Source organism: Mercenaria mercenaria, chromosome 5, assembly GCF_021730395.1.
Source record: "Mercenaria mercenaria strain notata chromosome 5, MADL_Memer_1, whole genome shotgun sequence".
Lineage (NCBI taxonomy): Eukaryota > Metazoa > Mollusca > Bivalvia > Venerida > Veneridae > Mercenaria > Mercenaria mercenaria.
The window spans coordinates 11192851-11216527 of record NC_069365.1 but is presented as its reverse complement, the minus strand read 5'-3'; the positions used below and the strand labels follow the sequence as shown (position 1 = coordinate 11216527).

Genomic DNA, 23677 nt, shown 5'->3' with positions numbered 1-23677 from the left:
ACGTGTAATTTGTAATTATGTAATTATTAAAAAGTTATCTGTCAAGTATTACACAGTATAATTTCGTTTTCACATAAATACGAGGCAAATGTATTTTTTTCAGGTCAGTATAAGTCGTACAGAATTCTGGTCGGTAATTATAGCTCTCAAACAAATCTTATATTCACTGACAATGGGTATGGAGACAAACAAGCTTATAACCCTAAATCAAGAAACTTCACGAGACCCTTCCTTGGTAGTGCTGTAAAAGTTGAAAGATCTGCCAAAATTCTGGTTATTTGTGAATTTGAAGTATTTGCAGGTATACATTTTTAAACATCTTTACAAGCATGTAGATACAGAGGCCAGAGTGAAAAATTCTCAAAACAGAAACGTTTTTTTCCTTCTATTTTTGATAACAGTGATTTACTTCATTTAAGTATACATACGGAACGAAAACCCGCTAATCACCGGGGCACGGGGCAAAAGGTCGAGATTTTAGTACACTCAGACGGCCCTTTGCGAGCGAAAAGTCGAGATTTAAGAGACATGTTGGTGGGGGCGCAGAGCGAAAAGACGCTAATTAGCGTTCTGTTTACGTCGACTCTTTGCCATGCCACCCCGCCGTTCGAGTACTTAAATCTCGACTTTTCGCTCTGCCTCACCGCATCTTAGCGGATGTTTTGTGTCACGTGTAGCTGTTTAGCGAGTGTTAGCCCAGAGCTATTTAAACCTCTTAAATCTTGTGTTTTGCTTGGTGGCGTCGCAGACGAAAAGACGAAAGGGCACTTATCAGCCATCATAGAAAAATTGTTCTATCGCAAATTGATAACAACTTCCTTTTGTGTCATCAAGATATAAGAACATTTACAAAGGTTTTTAATCAACACATGGCTAAGAACAAAGAAACGGAAGATAAAAGATAAAATCCTCAACAACTTTAGACATATTCATTTTATCATTTAATGTTTCTATGTTTCACAGAATGTCCCCTTGGAAGATGTGGTTGGGAGTGTAACGAAACATGTATGTGCAGCAGTCAGACAACTGGGCAACACAAGATTGAGGGCATATGTCCGTACGGATGTAGCGGAAGATGGAGTGGCTTAAACGGAACGTGTAATATCGGTAAAAGTTTTTACGTTCATCTCAATGTATACAACATGCAAGCAGCACTGGTTAAACGCACACGCTTATTCAATGCGATTGGATTGCATAAGTTCATAAAATATAACTATTTAGCTGCATTTTAATGTGTTTATGGTGTTTCCAGAATGTTCCGATATGACATGGGGACCATATTGTAATCAAACCTGTGGTCAGTGCAAGAACAACGATCTATGCAGTATATCTGACGGCAGTTGTCCAGATTCTTGCAAGCCTGGATTTATTCCTCCTTTATGTGTACATGGTAAGTATACTGTACCTTTGTGCGTCATGTAAGCGCATTTGCAAACAATTATGTATAACAGGTTGAGTTTCCCATAAGCTTTCGACCAAATTCCTTAAAATCATTCCACTATTCTTAAAAAAAAATAAAAACAAACATTGCCACCAGTGAGCGGGCATGTTGTCCGTATGGATTTGGGAACTGCTGAAAATTTCTTACAGATATTCCTTGGGTGAATGTCTATCAAACTCGTTCTGATTATTCCGCTTTGTAAACCATTATGCACCATTTTAATCGTTCTCTTCATGAATGTTCTAATCCACATTGTTTGAAAACGGCTATTTTAATTCCAGTGTATACAAAGAGCGATCTTGATCTTTCCTCTAACTAGAGACGAGTTTCATTTATAAGTTTTGCTGGAAAAGTATTACGGAATGAATGACATTCTATACCGATGGTTAGTCTTGAATCTAGATGTCAGAAGCTTCTGTATTCTGATTTTAGATATATTCTGATGTTAAATATGCAAATGCTGGCGTCTCTGCAAGGGTCTGTGTAATGCTCTCTTTAATTTGTAATACACGTAAATGATATAGCTGAAAATCCTGAAAGTTTAACACCACTTTTTGCTAAGATGTAACCAGTCGGGACTTAAACTTCGTATAATTAACTCTTAATGAAGACCTCAAGATAACAGATTGGGCCAAACAGTGATTTGTAATGTTAAATCCTACTAAGACAGAAATATTTTCTACTTTCTTTCTAATAATATCAAACCTACTTTTTTTGAAAATTTTCAGTTAGGTCTTTATCAAAACCATACTCTTCGTGGTCTAACATTTAGTATTGGTGGCACTTTACACGAACATCTTTAAAATATAAAGAATTCCGCTTCCAAAATATTGGAATCAATGCTAATGTTAAAATGTAAAAATATGCTGGAAAACTTTAAATCATAATTTCATTTCATATATGTGACCTATATTGGAATATCACAATATACTATGGGACAGCTTTACCTCATACGAAAAGGACAATATTGAAAAATTGCTAAGCTGCAATGTTAGTAACTCGATTAACTAAGTCTGTTTCGATCGAAAGGTTATTGTAAAAATTAGGGTCGGTATCGTTAGTAGACCGTCGATTGATGCAAAAATTATCGATCATTTATAAAGCAAAAAATTGGTGATTTACCAGACTTAATATTCTTTTCCAAATTTATTCTCAGAGACTACTCCATATAATTTAAGAAATGTTTATAATTAATTTCCAGTTAAAAGTTGAAAAGTAATATTTTCCAAATCATTTATGCCATCTGCTTTTCCTGCTTGAATAGCTTAGAAAATAGTATTTGAAAATCGTTTTATTTGAACGCTTTTAAAACAAATCCCAAAGAAAAGTTCATACCCTATCGAGTTTCAGTATTCTGCTTATCTGGTGTAAGATCATTATCACGCTAGACTTAGAAACAGGTATAGTAGTTTGAATGGTGATATTTTCAAACACCATTTGAGAGATTCATCTAAGTGTGAATGTGGCTATGGGATTGAAGATGTTAAACATTTTTTTTTAATTGCAATCATTTCCGAGATCAAAGACGTCAGCTGTTTATAGCCAAACGCCCTTATAACCACATAAGAACTAACGCATCATTATTTGGTTAAGAAGATTCCACAGTAGAAGAAAACTCTCAGATATTCAAGGTTGTGCAAAAGTTTATAAAGAAAGGTTCAAATAATATATCAAGTGTGAACATCAAAGCAAATAAAAGTAAACACATGCCTGATCAATACTTGTTTAATTTATCCACCACAGTTCAAATTCATATAAAAACATTAATCATCTTGTGACAGTCACAGACAGGCAGACAGATTAATGCCGTCACGACACATTTTTCTTATATTATATTTTATTATTGTACTCTGCACTTCACTGCACTTCACTGCACTACACTACACTACACCCGCTAAGCTCAGTAGGGAGAACAGTGATCTACAGATCGCTGGGTCGTGAGTTCGATCCCCGGGCGAGGCGTATGTTGACAGTTTGATAGAAGACATTGTCTCTGAAATAATTCGCCCTCCACCTTTAATTTATTTTGGGAAGTAGGTAGTAACTTGCAGGAGAACAAGTTTGTACGGTACAGAATCCTTAAACACTGGTTAGGTTAACTGCCCACGTTAATTTTCGAAAAACGGCGTTAAACCCAAAACAAAATACTAAACTGTACTGTGCCGAGTCGTAATGTACCGTACCGTACCGTACCATACCATACCATAATATATCATATCATATCATATCATATCATATCATATCATACCATACCATACCATACCACACCACACTACACTATAATATACTATACTATACTGTACTACACTATACTACACTATACTTTCCTACAATTTCCTGTACTACACTTAAATTTACTTGACTACTCTACCCTACCCTTCCCTATCCTATCCTGTCCTGTCCTGTCCTGTCCTGTCCTAAATCCTATCCTATCCTATTAGCTATTAGCTAAGCTATGCTGTGCTATCCTATCCTACCCTTTATACTATACACTATAGACTAAACTATACATTGTACTGCACTGCACTGCACTTGTATACACTTCATTACACCATAACATACCACACCAAGAAAGCTGTTACAATAAGGTGAGAAATCAAGTCGTGTGACAGTCATGCTGTTCAAACCAAAATATGTTATTTTCTGACATTTTGACATCTCAGCTTTAACTTAGTCTGAAAGTAGTTAAGAGCTCTTAGTATTTCTATATTAAAAACTTGATATTTCTTTCCTAATTTTGTCAGGGTGATATTATTTTCATTGAAAACACGCATTCTTACAGAATGCAATGATGGGAACTTTGGAGAAGACTGCAACTTTACATGTGGACAATGCAAGCATGATGCTGCGTGTAACAAAGAAAACGGCAGATGTGTTTCTGGATGCAAGCCTGGATACAAATTGCCATTATGTACTGAAAGTGAGCTGTTTTGTGATACGCACTTTTAAACAATTGTTGACTAGAGGCCTATATATCCTTATAACACATTTGTTGAATGGCTTGCAGATCAAAAGTCAAAATTAATGCCCAAGGTCCAAAGTACCGTGGGCAATAGTATTGACTGCTGGCAGGTCATTAAATACGTGGGGCGTTCAAAAAGTAATGTTACTCCGTATGTAGTTCCGAAACCGGTAGTTATTTTTAAATGCGGTTTTCGGCACATTATTGAGCAATTTATTTGAAACAAAATGCCATAAGAATGATAAAAATCGGTAGATTCAAAGTAAAAATATAAACATTTGAGTGAGGTGTACTCGGGTATACTAGAGCATTTTATGTCCAAAATGTTGAAATTGTAATATGTAATTCCTTGATTCTACTATTCAACAACTAGAACTGTAGTTCAATTTTCAATTTAAACAGTTGAAACAAATCATCGTCTTTACATAAACATTTGAATACCAAAATAAAAAAGATAACAGTATAAAATGGTGTGTGTATATTTTTACTCGAAAAATGAAAAGTTGAGTACAATAAGCCTCTTCAATTTTGTCAGGCGTGATCTCCATTCTTGTATTTTAAGTTGATACTAATTTCCTAATTCTCGATTGCGAAACAAGTTCTTACAACTTTGATTAAGGTGGAATGCGCCCCAATTTGTTTGCTGAATATTGTCGTGAAATTTATATTGTACAAAATTCAGGATATATGCGATTGAGTTCCGGTTTTTCTTTTTCGCCATACTGTTCGTGTTTTTTGCTATTGTGTCACAAACATGGTCCCTGACGTGCAATGCCGAGTTCCGAGTGTTTTCGGCATTTTCCTTTCCTGCGCTCTTAATGTCATATAAATGAAAAATACAAAATAATTGTCATTTTGCAAACAGAAAATACTACTCAATGGTATAAAATTTAGTGAAATAAATTGACGCTTAGGACGTCAGTGACGATTTTGTGACGTCAGAACGGGAAAAAATCGTATCAAGTTTTGCTAAAAATTTTGCCTTAAAATTCAGTTTATTAAAAATCGGCTCGATAAAAAAACCGTATAATTTTGGTATGTTGTTTCGCAATCTGTGTACATCTAGTAGACACATAAATACTTAGGGGTCAACGATTTCAATTTTTCGCAATATAACATAACTTTACCCTCACCCCTACATGGTTTGTGGCTATATAACGTTAGAGACTGTGAAAAAGACTGTGTTTCAACTTAAACAACTCACGTTCGTGTTAAAAACAAGATGTATTTATTATAAGAAATTTTCACGATATATTCGATCTTAACTTCAGTTGCCATGAACTAGTGAAAGGAAACACCTTTGACAAGATGTATATCTTGTACAATTGTCCGTAAGTATTTGACCTGGCACTCATCAATATTCGCTAATATGTTCGAACGTTTTCGTTACTTTACGCAATATTGTATCCTTAAAAGATCTATAACTACACAAATAACCTTTATAGTTAACCGTCTGACTTCCACGCACGTTACAAATGTCTTTTGCAACGATTTTCACGAATTCTAATTGTTTTCTCTTGTAGTATCTTTTTTCGAGAGTAGTTTGTCTTTTTATCTAAGATACCTTTAAATATTTTATTCGACAGTTACTACAAAATATCTTGAATACAAGTGTATTTCTTTCAATAAATGAACCATAAAAATAAAAAGATAAGTGTATTAATTTTCCGTCCTGTAAAATTTGGAGATAAAATTTGAAAAGAAAATGTTAGACTGAGGACTACGACCCACAGCTCCGAGATTGATGGCTAAATCCTTTTGTCTCCGCAGCTACTTGCACATGCGACATTTTTTAAATCATAAAGAATACTTACGCAGTAGTTATTTCTCTACTGAGGGCCAGGTCAATACTTATGGACAATATATCCACTGTTTACTATCCATTAAGTTTTGTTATTCCTATTGATGGTTTCAAAATGCAAATTCGAAGCTTGAAGAATAGATGTCATTTCTGTTACTAATCGTCTCAGTATAATGCAAAATGCTTACTTAGCTTTGTAAAAAAGCTAGTATGCGGTCAGTTGATGATTTGATTTCTTGAAAATAGGTACTTAAACATGTTTTAAACATCTAGAAATTTCGTTCATATGTAATTTTATGATCGAGGGTTTGCCTGATTTAACCGGAAATATTTATCGACGCATGTCGGACTGTTGCTCCACATGTATAATCAGCACGAAAACAATATACCTATATCCTATATCTGATATGAAATTAATATTTTTACACGGATTAATTTATTGTGAATCATGAAACAAATTCTACCAATTTAGACATCAATCTCCACATCTCATTCGTGCGAGATTACGAGTTGAGAGAAGAGTCTGTTCTATACGCATAATGCTGAGCAACTGGTATCATTTTTTATATCCTTGGTAAACGACTAGCGATCAAAGTCTCGACCTTCCGCACGAGGAAGACAAAGAGACAAAGACAGTGAGGTCATAGTAAGGCAGAGTAGCTAGTCCAGCTTACAGATTTTATTCTGTAAAAAAAGATCTTCAGATGACTATTATTGCAGCTGGTTAGACGCAGAGAATTTATTCTTGAGACAGCGTCTTTTTATTACAATCAAGTACATCTGCTTGTCCGATGCAAATAATTTATTTCTTGGCGGGAACCTTCTGATCAAGTGCCGTCACAAGCTCTTAATAATGAATACAAGAAAATATTTCATAAAACCCTCACTAGTTGCAGCGTTCAGATTTAAGAAGTACGAGAAAAGTAAAAGCCATACCTGTTTCTCCGGATGCTCTGGATATAGGTGTAAAAATGTAGTTTCGTGTTCACAATCTAAACACTTGAATTTAAATAATTATAAGTCATATTAAGAAATCAACACACATAATGCATGTTGATTAACCAATGATCAAAAGCCTTTCCGATAATGCGAAATGTCGTTTACATTATTTACACCCTTTATCAAATAGCTCATTAAGATATTTCATATCTACAATTCTTTTCGGAACAGGACCGTAATCACCTGAATGTTATTACATGTTTTAAAAAATTCGACTTCGACACTTTCTTAGCAAATCTCACCATATGTCTCTCAATACTTTCATGCCGATTCATTTCATCAATTCATTCCCAATTTACCGTTAATACATGACTGTAGCTTCGCATATTCTTTAGATTATTTTGTTAAAAAAATGACAATTAAACGTGTCATTTCTTCATGAGGTATGGGTAAAATATCGTCAAATATTGAAAAATTAAAGTCGGTGACCTACTAGACGTATACACACTGTGAAACAGCATACCAAAATTGTACGTTTTTTTATCGAGTCGATTTTTTATAAACTGGATTTTAAGGCAAAATTTGTAACAAAACTTGATGTGAGTTTTTCCGTTCTGACGTCACAATATCGTCTCTGACGTCCTTGGCATAAGTTTTAATTCGTTGAATTTTATACCATTAAGTAGCATTTTCTAAATGCAAAGTGACAATTACTTTTTATTTTTCATTGATATGACATTCAGAGCGCAGGAAAGGAAAAATGCCGAAAGCACCCGGAACTGGACGTTGCACGAAAAGTGACGTCAGGGACCATGTTTGTGACACAACAGCAAAAACACGAACAATATGGCCAAAAAGAAAAACCGGAACTCAATCTCATATATCCAGAATTTTGTACAGTATAAATTTCATGACAATGGACCAATAAGATACCATTTATTTATAGGTCTTATAAAATATCATTCTAAAGAACTCCTAGGTTCGGAGGGTGGTACTATGAACATTTAAAAAAAATTATCTTGATTAGTTTTTAATATAACGTAAAATACGATTTTGATGGGGTAAATTTTAACCATTTTGATAGTAATATCTAACAAAATAATCTATTCTGACTTCGTGAATGGAGTGTTCAGCATATCTTATTTAGCATAAAAGCAGCATTTTGATATAAAATGTAATATTGCTTAATCTAGTTTTCCGAAATGTGAATTTGCTCGAAATTTATAAGGGAAAATATATTTTCCCATTGAATAGCATTAAGATACATGGTTTTAAAATTCAAAATTTTGCAGCATAAAGCCGCATATGACTTAAACATTGGTACGAATTAGGTTGATCAAGCTGTAGGTTGAGTGACCGAACTGCGGTAATAGAGCTGGTTGCAAAGTTGGACATGCGTCGCGCTATATTTAGTAACGAAAGTTAATAATATAAAAAACTGTACAAAATAATCCTAATGTATACATCGTTCATACTAAAGAGCTTTATAAGCTGCATGTATTTTTTCAGCATGTGAACAAGGATGGTATGGCGTTAACTGTTCTGAACAATGCGGAAGCTGTAAAGACGGTGAAACTTGTAACAATACGAATGGTGAATGTACTAGAGGATGTAGTCCAGGATGGTCAACCTCAAAGTGCAATAAATGTAAGTTGGTTGGATATTAAATGTAACAAAATATTTCTTCAATCATATTGAAATAATTGAAATGTAACAATTTGAAAGCATTTATTCAGTCATAGTGATACGATAATACTAAGTTACCAGTACTAATATAATACAAATTATCCAACCGTCGTAATGGGAACGTATTATATAGAAGAACTAAATGGGATCCCAACAGAAAACATTAGTTTGCTAAATTGTAAATCTCCAGCAAGCGTTAACAAACTTTATCATCCCCGTCAGGACAAACGATGGGTTGAGAAAATCTCTGTTATTACGAACGTCTCGAATGGTTATTGAACATTTGTTTTAGCTGAAAGTATTTGTAAGTTGTTCAACATATTTGACATCTCGAGTGTTCTACATAAGTTTCTTGCCATTAATAATAAAACACTCATCGGTCATGCTGGAGTTACATCCATCCACTTAATTTAAAAGATGTTTCCTATCAGACATGATGTATGTTTGCGGACATGCTGCATTTACACTTATGTATGTCTTATATAATGTTATAGAACTTGGAGACCAGGGTCGTTTCAGTCATATAACATTAGGGCAAATCTAAATACTCAAAAGTTGAATACAATCTTTCTCCTAGCTTTCTATATATATTTCCCAGTATGTGGACACGGACGGTATGGCAGTGACTGTTCTGAACAATGCGGAAGCTGTAAAGATGGTGAAACTTGTAACAACACGAATGGTGAATGTGCTAGAGGATGTAATCCAGGATGGCTAACCTCAATGTGCAATATACGTAAGGGACATGCATGCTATAAACGTATTCTTTAATACAACCAATATTGTCTTTAAAAGATTTTCAGATCTAGAAATAGAAACATGTAATATAACCAGAACAAATGAGTGTTTCTTTTTAATAGTCTGCCAATATCCTGGGAAAATGTGACTTCTGATGGCATTTTTTGTGAATGCTCGGATATTAGTATTAAAGTGTTCCTTAGGCTCGAACATGAAATTTAAAAGGGGCTGTCGCCTTCTAGAGTTCCTCATTACAGTGCAATGGGGTCAAAGGTCAATTAAGTGCATTTACAAATAAACTGTGCCGCTGTGCACTCGTTTTATTTTCATGTACCATCTAAATTGGTTTAAAGTTTGTGTCTCAATGCCCTTCAGTATTCTGTAAATAAAACTGATGATAATCTATAAAATATATATCTAATACATATAATATTATATAGAATATTCTAACATGGCTCGAATTGGTTTCCAGTTAAACAAAGAAGAAAATCAAACGCAATATATCCTGCGATAAACAATGGTTGACGCACGGACCGGTAAGAGAGCATTATGACGTCAATTTTGACGTCATGTAGCCGCCTGACGTCCGATACATTACTCCTCGCGTAAATGAATTCCATCATAATATTTATTGCAATATATCAACGTGCATGTCAGAATGAAAACAATCAAGGCCTTCTTGTGATTTATCGTCTAATTTACCACGGTTCATCGTTCAGATGCTTCAGTATTTAACCACTCGGGCTAACACCCTCGTGGTTCAATTCCTACGCATCTGAACTCTGAACCGTGGTAAATTAGACGATAAACAACGCGAAGGCCTTGATTATTTGTTAAATATATATCTTAGAGAAGTGGCATACGATGGCAAAGTGTGTTTTACTTGAAATATTTGCTAATGTAATGTGGATGAACTAGAGAAATATTTTTGGAACTGTCGTATCCAAGGGTTATTTCAATGTGATTTCAAGGTCATAGACATGTCAAGGTCAAAACTGAACATTTAAAAATGACTTCTATAAGTTATTAAAGGTAGCCAAATGGTGCGTATATTAACAATGTACTCAACAACTTTTCTAACTCCACACCTGTTTTTTCCCTTTATCGTCAAATTTTGACAGATTTGAATGAATGTTTTACACAATGTTAAATGAGTATTCTATTATTATTTAACATAAAACGATCATAACCTGATGTAAATTCATTTAACTGTAAGGGTAACAATAAGGTAACCCTTAAATTCAAAGTCACATTAGTAAATTCCAAATCACAGTGATACACTTTGATCCAATTAATTCAATGAAATTAAATTTATTATATTCTGAATGTTCAACTCTGTTTAGTTTAATGGAACATCTGTTGATATTTTCAATATGTACATGTTAATTTTCATCAGGTTTGTGACGTCATTAATGACACTCCATTAATGAGAAAATTGTTTAATCCCGCAGATGACAGTACTTGCCGCATACAGATCAGAACCAAGTTGCATTCATTCAGTGACATTTTTTGGGAGGGGGTGCCTTATTTAAATTGTCATGGTACAACAAATATACGCACAATTTATATCGCTGTTGCGTTTATTTAATAGAAGTGGTCATTAAATAATGTGTCCAATTTTCATTCACATCTGTTAAAATTTGGCAGAGATAAAAACAAAAGTCAGGTGTGCTAGAAAAATTGTTGAGCAAATGATTACAAAATGACACTGCAAATGCATTTCTTGCATTTCAGGCAGCAATAAAACTCGAATTTAAGCTTTGAACTGACTATAAAAAGAATATTTACATACTGTACACCTTTGGAGAAATGTGTACGAAAGAGAGCATAGGATAGGTTTTGAGGTAGAAGACTACAGCGGAAAATGAATTACATATAAATGTATAAAATTCTCACGTAAATAGTTAAAACCACTTTACTGTCATGTATACAAGCAAGTATTTTTAGCTCATTCAGTAGAGCGCAGATCTAAGGATCGCGGAGTCGTGCGTTTGATCACAGGGAGAGGTGAATGTTCCCCATGACGATTTGATAATAGACATTGTCATTGTCAGGAGTGATTTCGTCCTCTGGTTCTGAAGTTGGCAGTTACTTGCGGGGAAAAGGCTACTATTTGTAGAGACTCCAGAACACTGATTAAGTTAATTGACCGCCGTTAAATGACTGAAATACTGTTGACAGTAACATTTATACTATTATATGGAATCTTTCTCCAGCCCCTAAAGAAATGATTTCAAATCTGGTGATGATTCATTATATGATATATATTTATGTTGATTTTCCACGTGGCGATGGTTAAATAGGATCATTTTAGAAAAATAACTGGAATATTAGTCAATAAACTAAACAGAACAGATCTGTAGGATTTTAACTAGTTAATCTATACACTATTCGCTTGATTTGCTGTAATATAGTTCTTTTTTTACTATCGGTCAGGCATTTATCATCATATTTTATGTATTTGCAATTAAGCAGCACATTTCAAGAACTATATTTTCTATCACCGAAGCTCTTAATGCGATCATTTTATTATGAAAATTCAGCACGCTATTTCTGTTTCGATCTTTTTCAACTTTGGCTTTGCTTCTACACTCTCACTTACTGTTCAAAACAAAGTTGAAAACGAATCAGATGGTAACAATTTACAGATCCGACACATGGTTTCGGACAGGATGTCCCTGATAACATTATGAAAACGAAGCTTGTGTTTTGACGCTGAAACATAAGTCATTCAGATGTTTCACAAATAAAAATGTAAAATTAAAGATATAAAATCATCAGAGGGTTGCTTGAGTATTTTTATAGTAATAACATTCAGGCTCGTTCTGTGATATATTGAAGTTATACCTTCCGATATTTTCATGATTACTGACAGATGATGGTTCAGCTAATCAAAACGAAGAAATATGGTGGTTCGATAGTTACCAAGAAATATAAAATGCGTAAAAATATCTTCCTGCAGGACGAGAAGAGCACGAAGAAGATATTTGAAATTCAAAATGATGGATTTATATTTAATAAACAAATAATGCCGATTGAATAAATATGTCAGGCTCAGACGTCTATAGCTTGTGAAGTGTTATGGGGTTTATTCATTTTTTATATAAGGGTAAGAAGTTATTTCTATATAAGGGTAGTTCATTCTAGCATTCCGCACTGAATTTAATTGACAATATATTTATTTTTACACGTTTAAGGCTACAATAGCGTTAGCTCACATTTGTTTATTTTATAACATCAGTAGATTCCTTCATCATACATTGGTAAGTTTGCTCTACACGGTTCTATCACCAACAAATCGCTCGATAATCTAAAGGTATTGTAATGTAGGAATACAAACATGCTTTGCCCCTATATTCGCAGTCATAAATATCATACTAATAACACTCAATATAATATCGAATTCACTGACAATCAAGCCTTTTTGAAGTTATGACACCTAAATAACCAACATAAACAAATATTTACAAAATTGTAGAAATTGAAAACACTTGAAGAGAGGTTACCAGTTCTTATAATAGCCTAATGTTAATGTGCAAAGAAATAATATTTATAATAGCCTAATGTTAATGTGCAAAGAAATAATATTTTAGCTGATTCAAAAGATATGAAAAGTACCATTTTCATGCTGATGGAATGAAAAAAAAAACTAAAACAAAAAAACACACATACACAAGAAAAGAAAGAAAGAAAAACATAATATTTGCGCTACTTATATTTACACTTTGATATCGCTTGATTTTTATACATAGGTAGTATTTCTTAACGCCCGCACATTCATGAAATTGCTACAGCACAAGCGTAAACCAATGGAATTAGAGTTTTGATTGACAGCATAGACCATTTTAGATAATGACTGAGGGAATTTCCACATTTCATATTATCTCACAAACAGACCTAATCAAGCCGAGTTAGCTATTTTTACGTCCTGGAGTTCTGTGCTTCCGAAGGAATCTTTAGATCTGTCAACAGTTAGTACAGTCAAACTATGTTCACTAGAGCTCGACGGGACAAGCAAAATGTGTTTGAGATATCAGTAGCACAAGCTAACGTGAATTATACATTATATAAACCTAACACTGAGTTCGAGCCAAAAGTAGTAATTGGATAATCCGGATTCGAGCAAACGAAGTTTGACTGTACTAGTCTTTATAAAATACGCGCCATAGGTTTTTTCTACCAGTACTGTTCATACAGACAATCATACAGGTAGCCTACCAGCCATTATGGAAATTGTTAGCCTGAAAACAGAAATTTTAGAAGCATTTATTTAGAAAAATTCCTTAAATGAACAAAATATCAGAGCGTACGAAAAGTTAAGCTCATTCTATTAAGATAACTTAAGTCGTTTTGAAATTTGCCAGTCTCAGATGCAATAAATCTATTTGAAGTAATTTATTTTACTTCTCAGATTCATAATTATCACCAAAAATGATAAGTTTGTATTAGAATGTATCAAAAATGGCGAAAATCTGAAGTTTATAACAAAAATGCACTTAATGACCTTTGACCTTGTGCTGTGACCTTACTATGACCCTTAGAAAGCGACAGCCCCCCTGAAAAGTTTCCAGTTTTTATAAAATTAACAATGAATATGGCTGTCGGGCATTAACAAAAAATGCCATCAAAGGCAATTTCTAGGCCTCTTTTTGGATAGAATCACTTGTTATCCTCATCAAGATGACTTGCAAATACTATGACTCTGGCCATTAAATCCAAGATCAAGATCACAGTTAGATGGACTTATATTCGTGTCCACTCCGTATCTGAATAAATGTTGTAAAATTAGCCTCAGTTCTTGACCCCATCCAGACAACTTGTAGAGTGCACAATTCAGGCCGCGACCAGAAAATTCAAAGTCACACACAGTGGCTAAAGATAAAATAGCTCAAATTTGTATTCGCTCCATATAACTTAACCACTGAAACATTTTTATAAGACCAGCATCAATTGTTAACCTCATTAAGACAACATGCAAAGTACACAACCCGGGTTTCTATGATTAAGAAGACCCCTAAAGATCAATTGTCACGGTCACAATATTTTACTTTTCTTGTATCAAAGCGGTATCTGAAGGAATTAATCGGCTTTAGAGATTGCTCTAGTTTCTTGTTGATTTTCCTTTTAGTACCATACATTTCAAAAACAACATTTTACCAAATTTTAAATATAAACCATGATCATTGGATAGGAAATAATTTGCTCGCACTAATATTTGTTTCTTTTTGAAAAAGGAAAGTTATTACCGCTTTCCTTGTTTTGCTGCTGTTTTGTCCACCTCTAGATTACGCGTACGAATTCAAAAAGGGAAAACAAGGAGTTCATTAAAGTATGAAAGAATTATAGTACATGTGTTAAAACTACCTTTGTAAAACACCATTATTATGTTCCTGAATTTTTAGAGGTAGAGAAGTTTTTACACTTTGCGTGAAGATAGTTATTTGTGCTTTCATAAGATCTCTGTATAATTACTGACATATTGCAAATAGAATGTGAAGAAGGGAGGTACGGTGAAATGATTTCAGACACAATGTCGTTTATCAAATAGTCACGGAGAACATACGCCCCGCCCGGGGATCGAACTCGCGACCCTGCGATCTGCCTACTGAAAAATATTTGGACTTAAAGGAGACAACTTTGCTCACTATGTAGCTATTATCCCCTGCAAACCATGCACTTTTTACCTTTATGCAATGCATTAAAAGAAAATATATAATTATTATAGTGGATAGTAATTTAAAAAGAAAAAGATGTTCATACAGATCAAATAAAATATGTCCGTATGAAGTGTGACATTTTTGTAGTACAATTTGTAGACAGCATTTTTAAAGTTAAAACAAACCAAAATTCACAGGGTAAAATTTGTTGAGAAATCTAGATAGAATATGTATATATATGAAGAAATTTCAGGACTGATAGTTGCATGACTGTGTTATTCTGTATAGCATGTAACATAGATGCATTACTTTTCAATGACATTGGCGTAACATGGACAGGATTAGGATTGACAATCGGTGTTCACTCAAAAATCCGACTCTATACTTGAACAAATTGTTTCCCGTGTGTAAAGTCGTCTGTGTATAAGGCATATTTTATTAAGTACTGCCGATTACATAACTGTGACACTTAATTTATTTAAAGTTGAATATATAATTATGTTTAAATATCTTACAGAAAAGTAAACAGCGTTTTATCAAACAATTTTCGCAAACATAAAGACCGTGGATGAATATCTGAATGATTGTATGATTTAATAACAGACAATGACTTATATACATGTTTACTGTTTGAAATTTTCACATGTATATATTCTTGTTTGTAAAATGAATGATTTAACTTAAATAAAAGAAACGCCTTAAAAGAGGAAGAAACCCTTTCTAATGCAAAATGATTTCTCTGATGCTCGTTAAACCTTTAGAAAAATAACAAAATCTTTGTTTTCTTATATCAATACACCAACTGCACCTGTGTCACTTGCATCTCCAGCAAACTTAAATTTTTGGTAAAAGTCTGGTGTTTAGAGAACTCTTGCACTCCTGTGTCAGGCTTTAAGTCCATCGGACGCATTTTGATTTCGTTCTAAATAAAATTGTCTAAAGTTTTAAGCAATATGGTCAATGGTTCTGTCATTACTGAACATTATTACAGCCATACCAAGAAATCGCATCTATTGTCTTTTACTTGTAGAAATTCAGAGAAACCTTTGTACATAGTTTCTACAGGCATGTTAAAGAACCATGAGTTTACGTTTTGCAAGATTTACAGTCAAAATGTGTAACTGCGTCGGTAAAAATGTTATATTCTATAGAAAGTCATTCGATATCGAATATATCGGCATGGTCGGTGTATAATCACAGACAACATATCACTAAAGTTACAAGTCGCACAAGTGTACCTGGCTCACGGGCGAACACCTGGGTAGGACCACCGACCCTCTGGAAGCCAGTTTGATGGCTTCCTTACATGACAAATTCATCGCCCCGAGTAAGGCTCGGATCCACATCGGTAAAGGGCAAATGATTCGAAGTCATCGCCCTTAACCATTCGGCCTCGGAGGACAACTTACACTGAAATAAGTCATCTGACAAAACGGAGGCCGATATCTCTTCCGCTCAGTGAGTAAGCGGAGCTTTCTAGATTCTCTTGGAAGATCAATATGCTTCATATCTTCTTGTCCATACAGGCATCTTTATTTGGAAACGAAAATAGCTTGTTTTGTTCACTTTACGATAATATGTGAACTTTCAGTTTTCACAATATGGTTTTGGAAAAGGAAAACATAGAAAACTGGGTTTGTTCAATAACAGATTTTACCAACAAGTACTTCACATCATGTTTAAAATATTGTTGTTTCAAAGGATCCATTCAATATGGATGTTGGTTAACTGGTTAAGAGACTTCTACAAAACCAACATGATAACTATTTTCAGTGAAATAGTGTCTTTATCATTTATTTAATCACTTACTGGGCTGTTCCTGGTCTTAACTATGCAAAATGTTTTAAGTTTTGCTTGGACTTGAATCAGATTGTTTTTTAAAATTTGCATAACTATAATCCGACTTAAGGTTTTGTTCACACCTAAATGAACTCGCATGGACGTTCCAGTGGCTAAACTAAATATGTCATGGCAATATGACTTAGGAAACCTAGTTTGGTGGGTTTTTAGTTCATTTATCTTCAGCAGGTTTATCAGGAGATCCGTATTTTCTCAATAAAATTCCGATATTTTCTTGGTGTAAATATCAACCATCATTTAGTAATTCGCTATAAATTATTATCTTGGTTCAAACGTGTTCTTTAAAAAGGCTATTTATGCATCTACAACGACATTGTTTATCTGCAACCCAAAACGTATCTGAATTTTGTAAACTAACAGTTCTATACCATTAATGGTTTTATTTGATTGGATCAGGGATACTCATTGTCTTAACCAGTTTCTTTGCCGTTCATCCGGGACGGTTTGCATGCTGTGATGCATTTCACAGGCATCATACAGGTTAATTCTTTCTGTTCAAAATGTAGGATATATTCTGTTCTATTCTGTTCTAACCTGTAACTTTGATAGATCAGTTTAATTTTTACGCTATTGTATTTTGTTTCATATTTTGATTTGTTCGCCTTTAATTTAAAACGCTATGTATCTTGTTACCGTAATGCAATTTTTTATTCATTCTATAATAGTTCAATTACCATTTTTATTGAACATTATATAAATGCTTTTATGTAAAGTATTTTTGAACGTTTTATATGAAAGGATTGCTATATATAAAATGTGGTATATAATAATAACAATAAGCCACTCTACACTAAACGATTAGACAGAAAAGCTTGACCACTCGTTATGTTCAGTAGGTACGCCTTCTATGTCTTATGATATTTTTAATATCCGTATGTAGTCACTTGCCTATGTTTAAGCTGTTATAAATGTCCAAAGTAGGAAAATGTCCAAAGTCGATATTTTGGAATGCAATAAGTCGAGACATAACCTAGTGGGACTAACTATATATTGGTAGAACTTTGGTTTATAGTTGTAATTTAAAAAACATACAACTTTAGGTTTTTAAACATAGGGTAACTACTGTCATTTGTTGTCTAATCACATTAAGTCACTGCCAGTGACTTAAAATTACATATACATGTAGATGCGTAAAACTGTGTTGAGAGGTTCCCTTCGTCTATAATATGATATCAATATGATATCGTTATTTGTTTCTGTGTCACAAAATGCGTGTTTTGTATTGTTTCTGCCTTGGTAGATACGCAGACGAGGTTTTGTTTATTCTGTAGAATGTTCCAATAGCCAATGGGGACCGAATTGTGAATCGACATGTGGACATTGTTTAAACGCGACTTGCAGTATATACACAGGAAGCTGCCCTGGGACATGTCAGTCAGGATGGATTCCTCCGCATTGTTTATACGGTATGTTTTTAGGTTCTAAAATGGGTGTAGAATAATGTTTAATAGCCGTGTGGCGGCTGTAAAAAACGTCTCCACGTACTTGGATTCAGTGTTGTTATATTTTCTGGTCCTTGATCATGGAGTCCATCCAACTAATGTGTAATAGAATTCCGCTCAGGTCGGTGCCAGGGGGCGTGAGATGTGTTACATATTTCATTACCTCTCATGAACAGACTCAGTCAAACCGAGTCTGCTATTATACTGCTTGGTTGCATTCTTTGCTTCCAAAGGATCTTTTTACAGATTTTATTAACTATCACAACAGCAATCTTTAAGTGCCGTGTGGAGTCTGTAAAAACTTCCCCGTACATGGATTCAGCATGGTTATATTTTCTGGTCCTTTGGGACCTTGGAGCCTATTCAGTTGATATGCAATAGAATTTCGCTCAAGCCTGTGCTAGGGAGCGTGAGAGGTGTTACATATTTCATTACCTCTCATGAACAGACTCAATCAAACCGAGTCTGCTATTATTCTTCTTGGTTTCATTCTTTGCTTCCAAAGAATCTTTTTACAGCTTTTATTGATGTAGTGACACTTTGTGTGTTCATATACTTAAACATCTCAAGTTTCAAATCGTCCTCATTTCAACAGCACAAGAAAACGAGCAGCCGTCATTTACTGTGGGCATTATCATCGGTTTTGTTGCTGCTGTTTTTGTAATCGGACTGGCTCTCATTATTGGTGTTATCATCATTCTGAAAAGGAGAAAGATAAGGTAAAATACTTTACGAAAGGAAATGATTCCAACAGTAATATGTAAGGTACAGCAACTGTTCTTACAGTATTATTATTATACACGTCTTAATGTCACCAATTCTTAGATTAACGTATTAGATTTAACTAAATTCTAGAAGTCCTTATTAGAAAATGTGCAGGAGAAGCTATGTAAAACTATGTCGAAGGTACCTATATCCGAGTCATAAGATATTGGACAAACGATATCTCACATCAAAAATAAAAGATAATAGGTAAGGATAGATTTCTCGGAAGCGAAGAGCACTAAAACACACAGATCTGTCGTCCGTTTGTAAAGTAAGAAACTATTTTCCAATAGTTCTTGGTAAATATTTTGATATTTCAGAAAGGCAAACCAAAATGTCTCTTCAAATCAAGATTCTCGTAGTGGAGCTCGAGGTGAAAGCGAGTACAACACGTTAGATCCTAACCGCGTGGACGGAAACCAGGGTAAATGTATTATAAAAATTCACTTAATTGGAGGTTTAGAAAACGTAGCGTCTCGTCAACGTAAACTATTAAAGACAATTATAACTATGCTATTTACTTTATTTCATGATAACTATACTATATATATTACTGAATGAAAATACCAGCAATGCAATGCTGTTCACGTCTGTAACATGCCCAAAGAACATAGACTCGAGCGACGTTGAAATGTGACAAGAAGTCACCAATAAAGGACAGAAGGTTAAACTTTTACATTGGATTTGTTAAAGCGTCACAGGTCAACATTTGTAAATAATAAAAGGTTAGGGTAGATTTCCTGAAGCACGGAACACCTTAAACACAAACATAGAGCCATGCATCGCAAAGTAGGCCCACAGCAAAAATGAAACTGTAACAGAAGAATACAGTAGACGGGTTGCTACAAATCCGAAAACAAGTACATTTTAATGATATGCAAAATACAAAAAGGGATAAGGGGTAGAAAAAAGAGTGAATGCAACATTAATAAGATCTTGTTACTGTGAAAGTAATTTATTATTCATGTAAAAGGCGCATTGTTGCCCGCTGTTTGAAGCCAGTCTAGCAGGTTCTTTATTCTTATTTATTTATTTTGTTGGGTTTAACATCGCACCGACACAATTATTGGTCATTTGACGATTTTCCAGCTATGATGAGACTCTCAGGTACCCTTCCGTGCATCATTTCATCACAAGCGGGAACCCGGGTAGAACCATCGACCTTCCGTAAGCCAGCCGGATGGCTTCCTCACATAAACAATTCAACGCCCCGGATGAGGCTCGAACCCGCATCGATGAGGGGCAAGTGATTTGAAGTCAGCGACTTTAATTACTTTATTCAAATTCTGGATAAGCCCATCGTATCTATTAAAATGTTATGTTTCTTTTTCAGAGATGTGCTACTCCGAACTTAGAAATTATGAAAATGTAGCTGAATAAATAGACGGAAGACGAATATATAATCCAGATGAAACAGTGTCCCGTGCATAATGATATCTATTTTTATATTATGATTAGTTTCAACAATGTTTATTTCATTATATACATACATACATTTTCATAACTAACAACAATGAGGAAAGTCAAAAAACTTTTGTAAATCATTTTCACGCACGTAAATCAAAAGATATCATACTATAATATTAACAACACATACTTATTTTTTACTCTTATTTAATATAATATATTTTAGGACCAAATGAATAAAGTTCACAGAACCTAAATATGTGCTGAACATAGTAAGACAAAAATCTATAACTGAAGTAGCATAAAGTTATTTCTAAAACAAAAATTCATTTCTACAGACGTATGCGGTAGGGAACGAAACGTAATAGTAGAAGTAGAAGTTCATTGTGATGGTCATTGTTTTGTTAGAGATACACGACAATTTTCGTTGTTAATGAGGTTTTTGCCATGTCATGTAAGATCGACTATATTTGTTCAAAACTGTTCAGAGTTGGATATGTATTCATGCACACATTTGAATATTTTGGCAGTTGTGTCACAGCTTAGACCGGAATCCCAGAAGTGTAAGGTCGATATAGGCTATAAATAGTAGAGGCCCAAGTAATGAGCCTTGTGGTACCCTAGCATGTATATTTGGTAAGGTTGAAGTTTGTGTGTAAGACCTCTGTGCTAGACCCGGGAGAAAGAGCTTCAGTACTTCAAAGAACACTACGCGAACTTCTTTACCTTTGTTAAGAGCTTGACAAACAGTACGATAATTTGAAGACAGTTGGTTAATAGTTGAGTCATTATAGACAAAGCAAGATTGAAGAGAAGTGATAGTGTTCTGAGCAACAAAGAAGTTAAAGGCATGTTTATGAGTTTTTTTATCACCTTACTGACAGTGCTTAGAAGTGATATGTGTGCGTAATTAGAACTTTCATGGGTATCATTTTTATATACAGCACATTCATTGGGTATTTACCACTATGAGGGAACCCTTCAACACTGTAGCCAGTGGTTAAATGGAATGCGGAGAGGTTTAGATGGCAATAGCGACAGCTACTTTAAGATTCTATTATTGGTATTGTCTTGGCATACCGCTTTCCCTAATTTAAGTGATACAAGAATCGATGAGACTTGAAGGGGCGTTATAATTATGTTTTCTAAACTACGAGTTTCAGCGTTATGTGTTGTATTAGGTAGCTGTTTATAGCCATAATCAACTTCAGATGTTTTGAAATGGAAGAAATTGTTAAAGGCATAGGATTTCTTTGTGTCTGATGTGTGTGTTTTATCAATGTCAGTTATAGCTGGCATGCTATATTTTTGTGTGTCCGATTTGTTATAATATTTCCAAATAATCAGACAGTGGTAGATGTTTGACTTAAGAGATGCTGCACATTTCATTTCTTGTCATGGACAGACTCAATCTGAGCGAGTCTGCTAATATTCTGCTTTGTTGCATTTTAATCAAAGGATCTTTTATAAATTTTATTAAGATAAATCTTTCTGCAAGTGTGCTGGCGAGAGTGTTGCATTTATTTCTGAAAAGTTGTGTGGTTTTAGTTATTATAATAACTGCTTGTACGTAACACAGTGATTTATAATTTGCAGTTTTTTTGCTCGTTTCTAATGCATATTCTGATTTCATTGTGCATCCACAGGGGATTTGACTGCCTTACATTTACTGTTATTATTGGGGATCGTTTCTTGCGTAAATGTATGTATGTATTTCGAGTATTATATTCAGCGCATGTTGATGGATGTCATCGTTATGTCTTCCAATTAAAGATCTTTTCTTTTACCTCATATTAGTATAGTCACCATTATCTAATAGCCATATTGTCCGCTTAGAAAACGTAACTTGCTTTTTATGCAATTTAAACTGCAGAAGATAGGACAGTGATAACGTATATCTGGGACCAAGAATGGTTCTCCAACACTACATACAACGACAGATTCTGGAACGAAAACAAGAAATATATCTAGAACAGAACTTGATGAGTCAGTGAGAATCAGGATTTTTTTTTGTTTGGCGGGCGATAAAATATTCCAAGAAGAACTATTTGTATCTAAGTATGCTTTCAATCCAAATGCGTTCTGTGTTTTGTATTTCCAAAATAGTGTCTTCTAGCTGCATGTATGTTTTCTCATATGATTTTCATAGAGTCTTTTCTGAGTGATGGAGAGTAATATCCTAACTTAAACATGTTTCTGTGAAAGCAAGAATATCGATGTTAGCAAGCTCTGCAAAAAAGCATATCTTTTTTTATGAAACTTTCAACATTTATATGGAATAACTGAAAGATTGTTATTGTAAATTTCATAGACTCCATTTGGGGATCAACTTGTAGACGCAGACGTACAGAATGTGGAATCAGGTCATGGATTAGGATGCACGCCCAGACATAAATTGAGTAATCAGTCAATCCACCTTAAAACATCACAATTTGAAAATCTAGAGAAAATCTTTTAATTTCCTACGAAGAATAGAAAACAGACATATTCTGACCCTGCACACATCAGTGTCAATTAACATTAAGTTATTCCTGCAGGGTGAGAGATGCCACAGTAACAGCACGGCCAATAAGAGAGAGAGAGAGAGAGAGAGAGAGAGAGAGAACATGTCTTGACAGATATGAGTGGAAAGCTCTATCCCTGTAGACATAACAGAAAAAAAGATTCAGGCTAATTAGGAAGATGTTTTAGTATGTAATACACGTATAAATAGTGAATTATGGACAGTGTATTATGCATCTTCAGGTATTCCAGTTTAATTTAATTTCATCTTCTAACTTAATTTGCATGGTATGTTTGTTAAATGCTTGAAGCGTAGAATAGAATTCGTGCTGTTTAAGTAAACTTATTATATTAAAAAAAAAGCGTTAACGCAATAGGTTGAAAATCTGATTTGAGTGCACAGAGAATACTAAAATAGTTAAATAAATTTCAGTACGGACGTGTACAGTGTGTTTATTGATTATTCTAACACGACCA

The 23677-nt window shown here is 34.2% G+C and overlaps 2 protein-coding genes across 4 annotated transcripts in view; both read left to right on the top strand.

Annotated features, from left to right (window-relative positions):
* LOC123556442 (uncharacterized) overlaps positions 1 to 23677 on the top strand; it is a 468205-nt gene that overhangs the window by 205157 nt on the left and 239371 nt on the right. The gene's annotated exons all lie outside the window — the stretch shown is intronic.
* LOC123558109 (multiple epidermal growth factor-like domains protein 10) lies at positions 33 to 21851 on the top strand. Its single transcript, XM_053542668.1, has 10 exons — positions 33 to 301; positions 964 to 1107; positions 1253 to 1390; positions 4224 to 4361; positions 8653 to 8790; positions 9428 to 9565; positions 18356 to 18490; positions 19122 to 19245; positions 19612 to 19715; positions 20625 to 21851. Exons 2-10 carry the CDS (start codon positions 1008 to 1010, stop codon positions 20669 to 20671), a joined length of 1062 nt encoding a protein of 353 aa, XP_053398643.1. The 5' UTR covers positions 33 to 301; positions 964 to 1007; the 3' UTR covers positions 20672 to 21851.

Coding starts and splice junctions, on each gene's coding strand:
- LOC123558109 (XM_053542668.1), top strand. CDS start 1,008: ATGTGCAGCAGTCAGACAACTGGGCAACACAAGATTGAGGGCATATGT. Junction 8,791..9,427: donor AACCTCAAAGTGCAATAAAT/GTAAGTTGGTTG, acceptor TATATTTCCCAG/TATGTGGACACGGACGGTAT. Junction 9,566..18,355: donor AACCTCAATGTGCAATATAC/GTAAGGGACATG, acceptor TTTATTCTGTAG/AATGTTCCAATAGCCAATGG.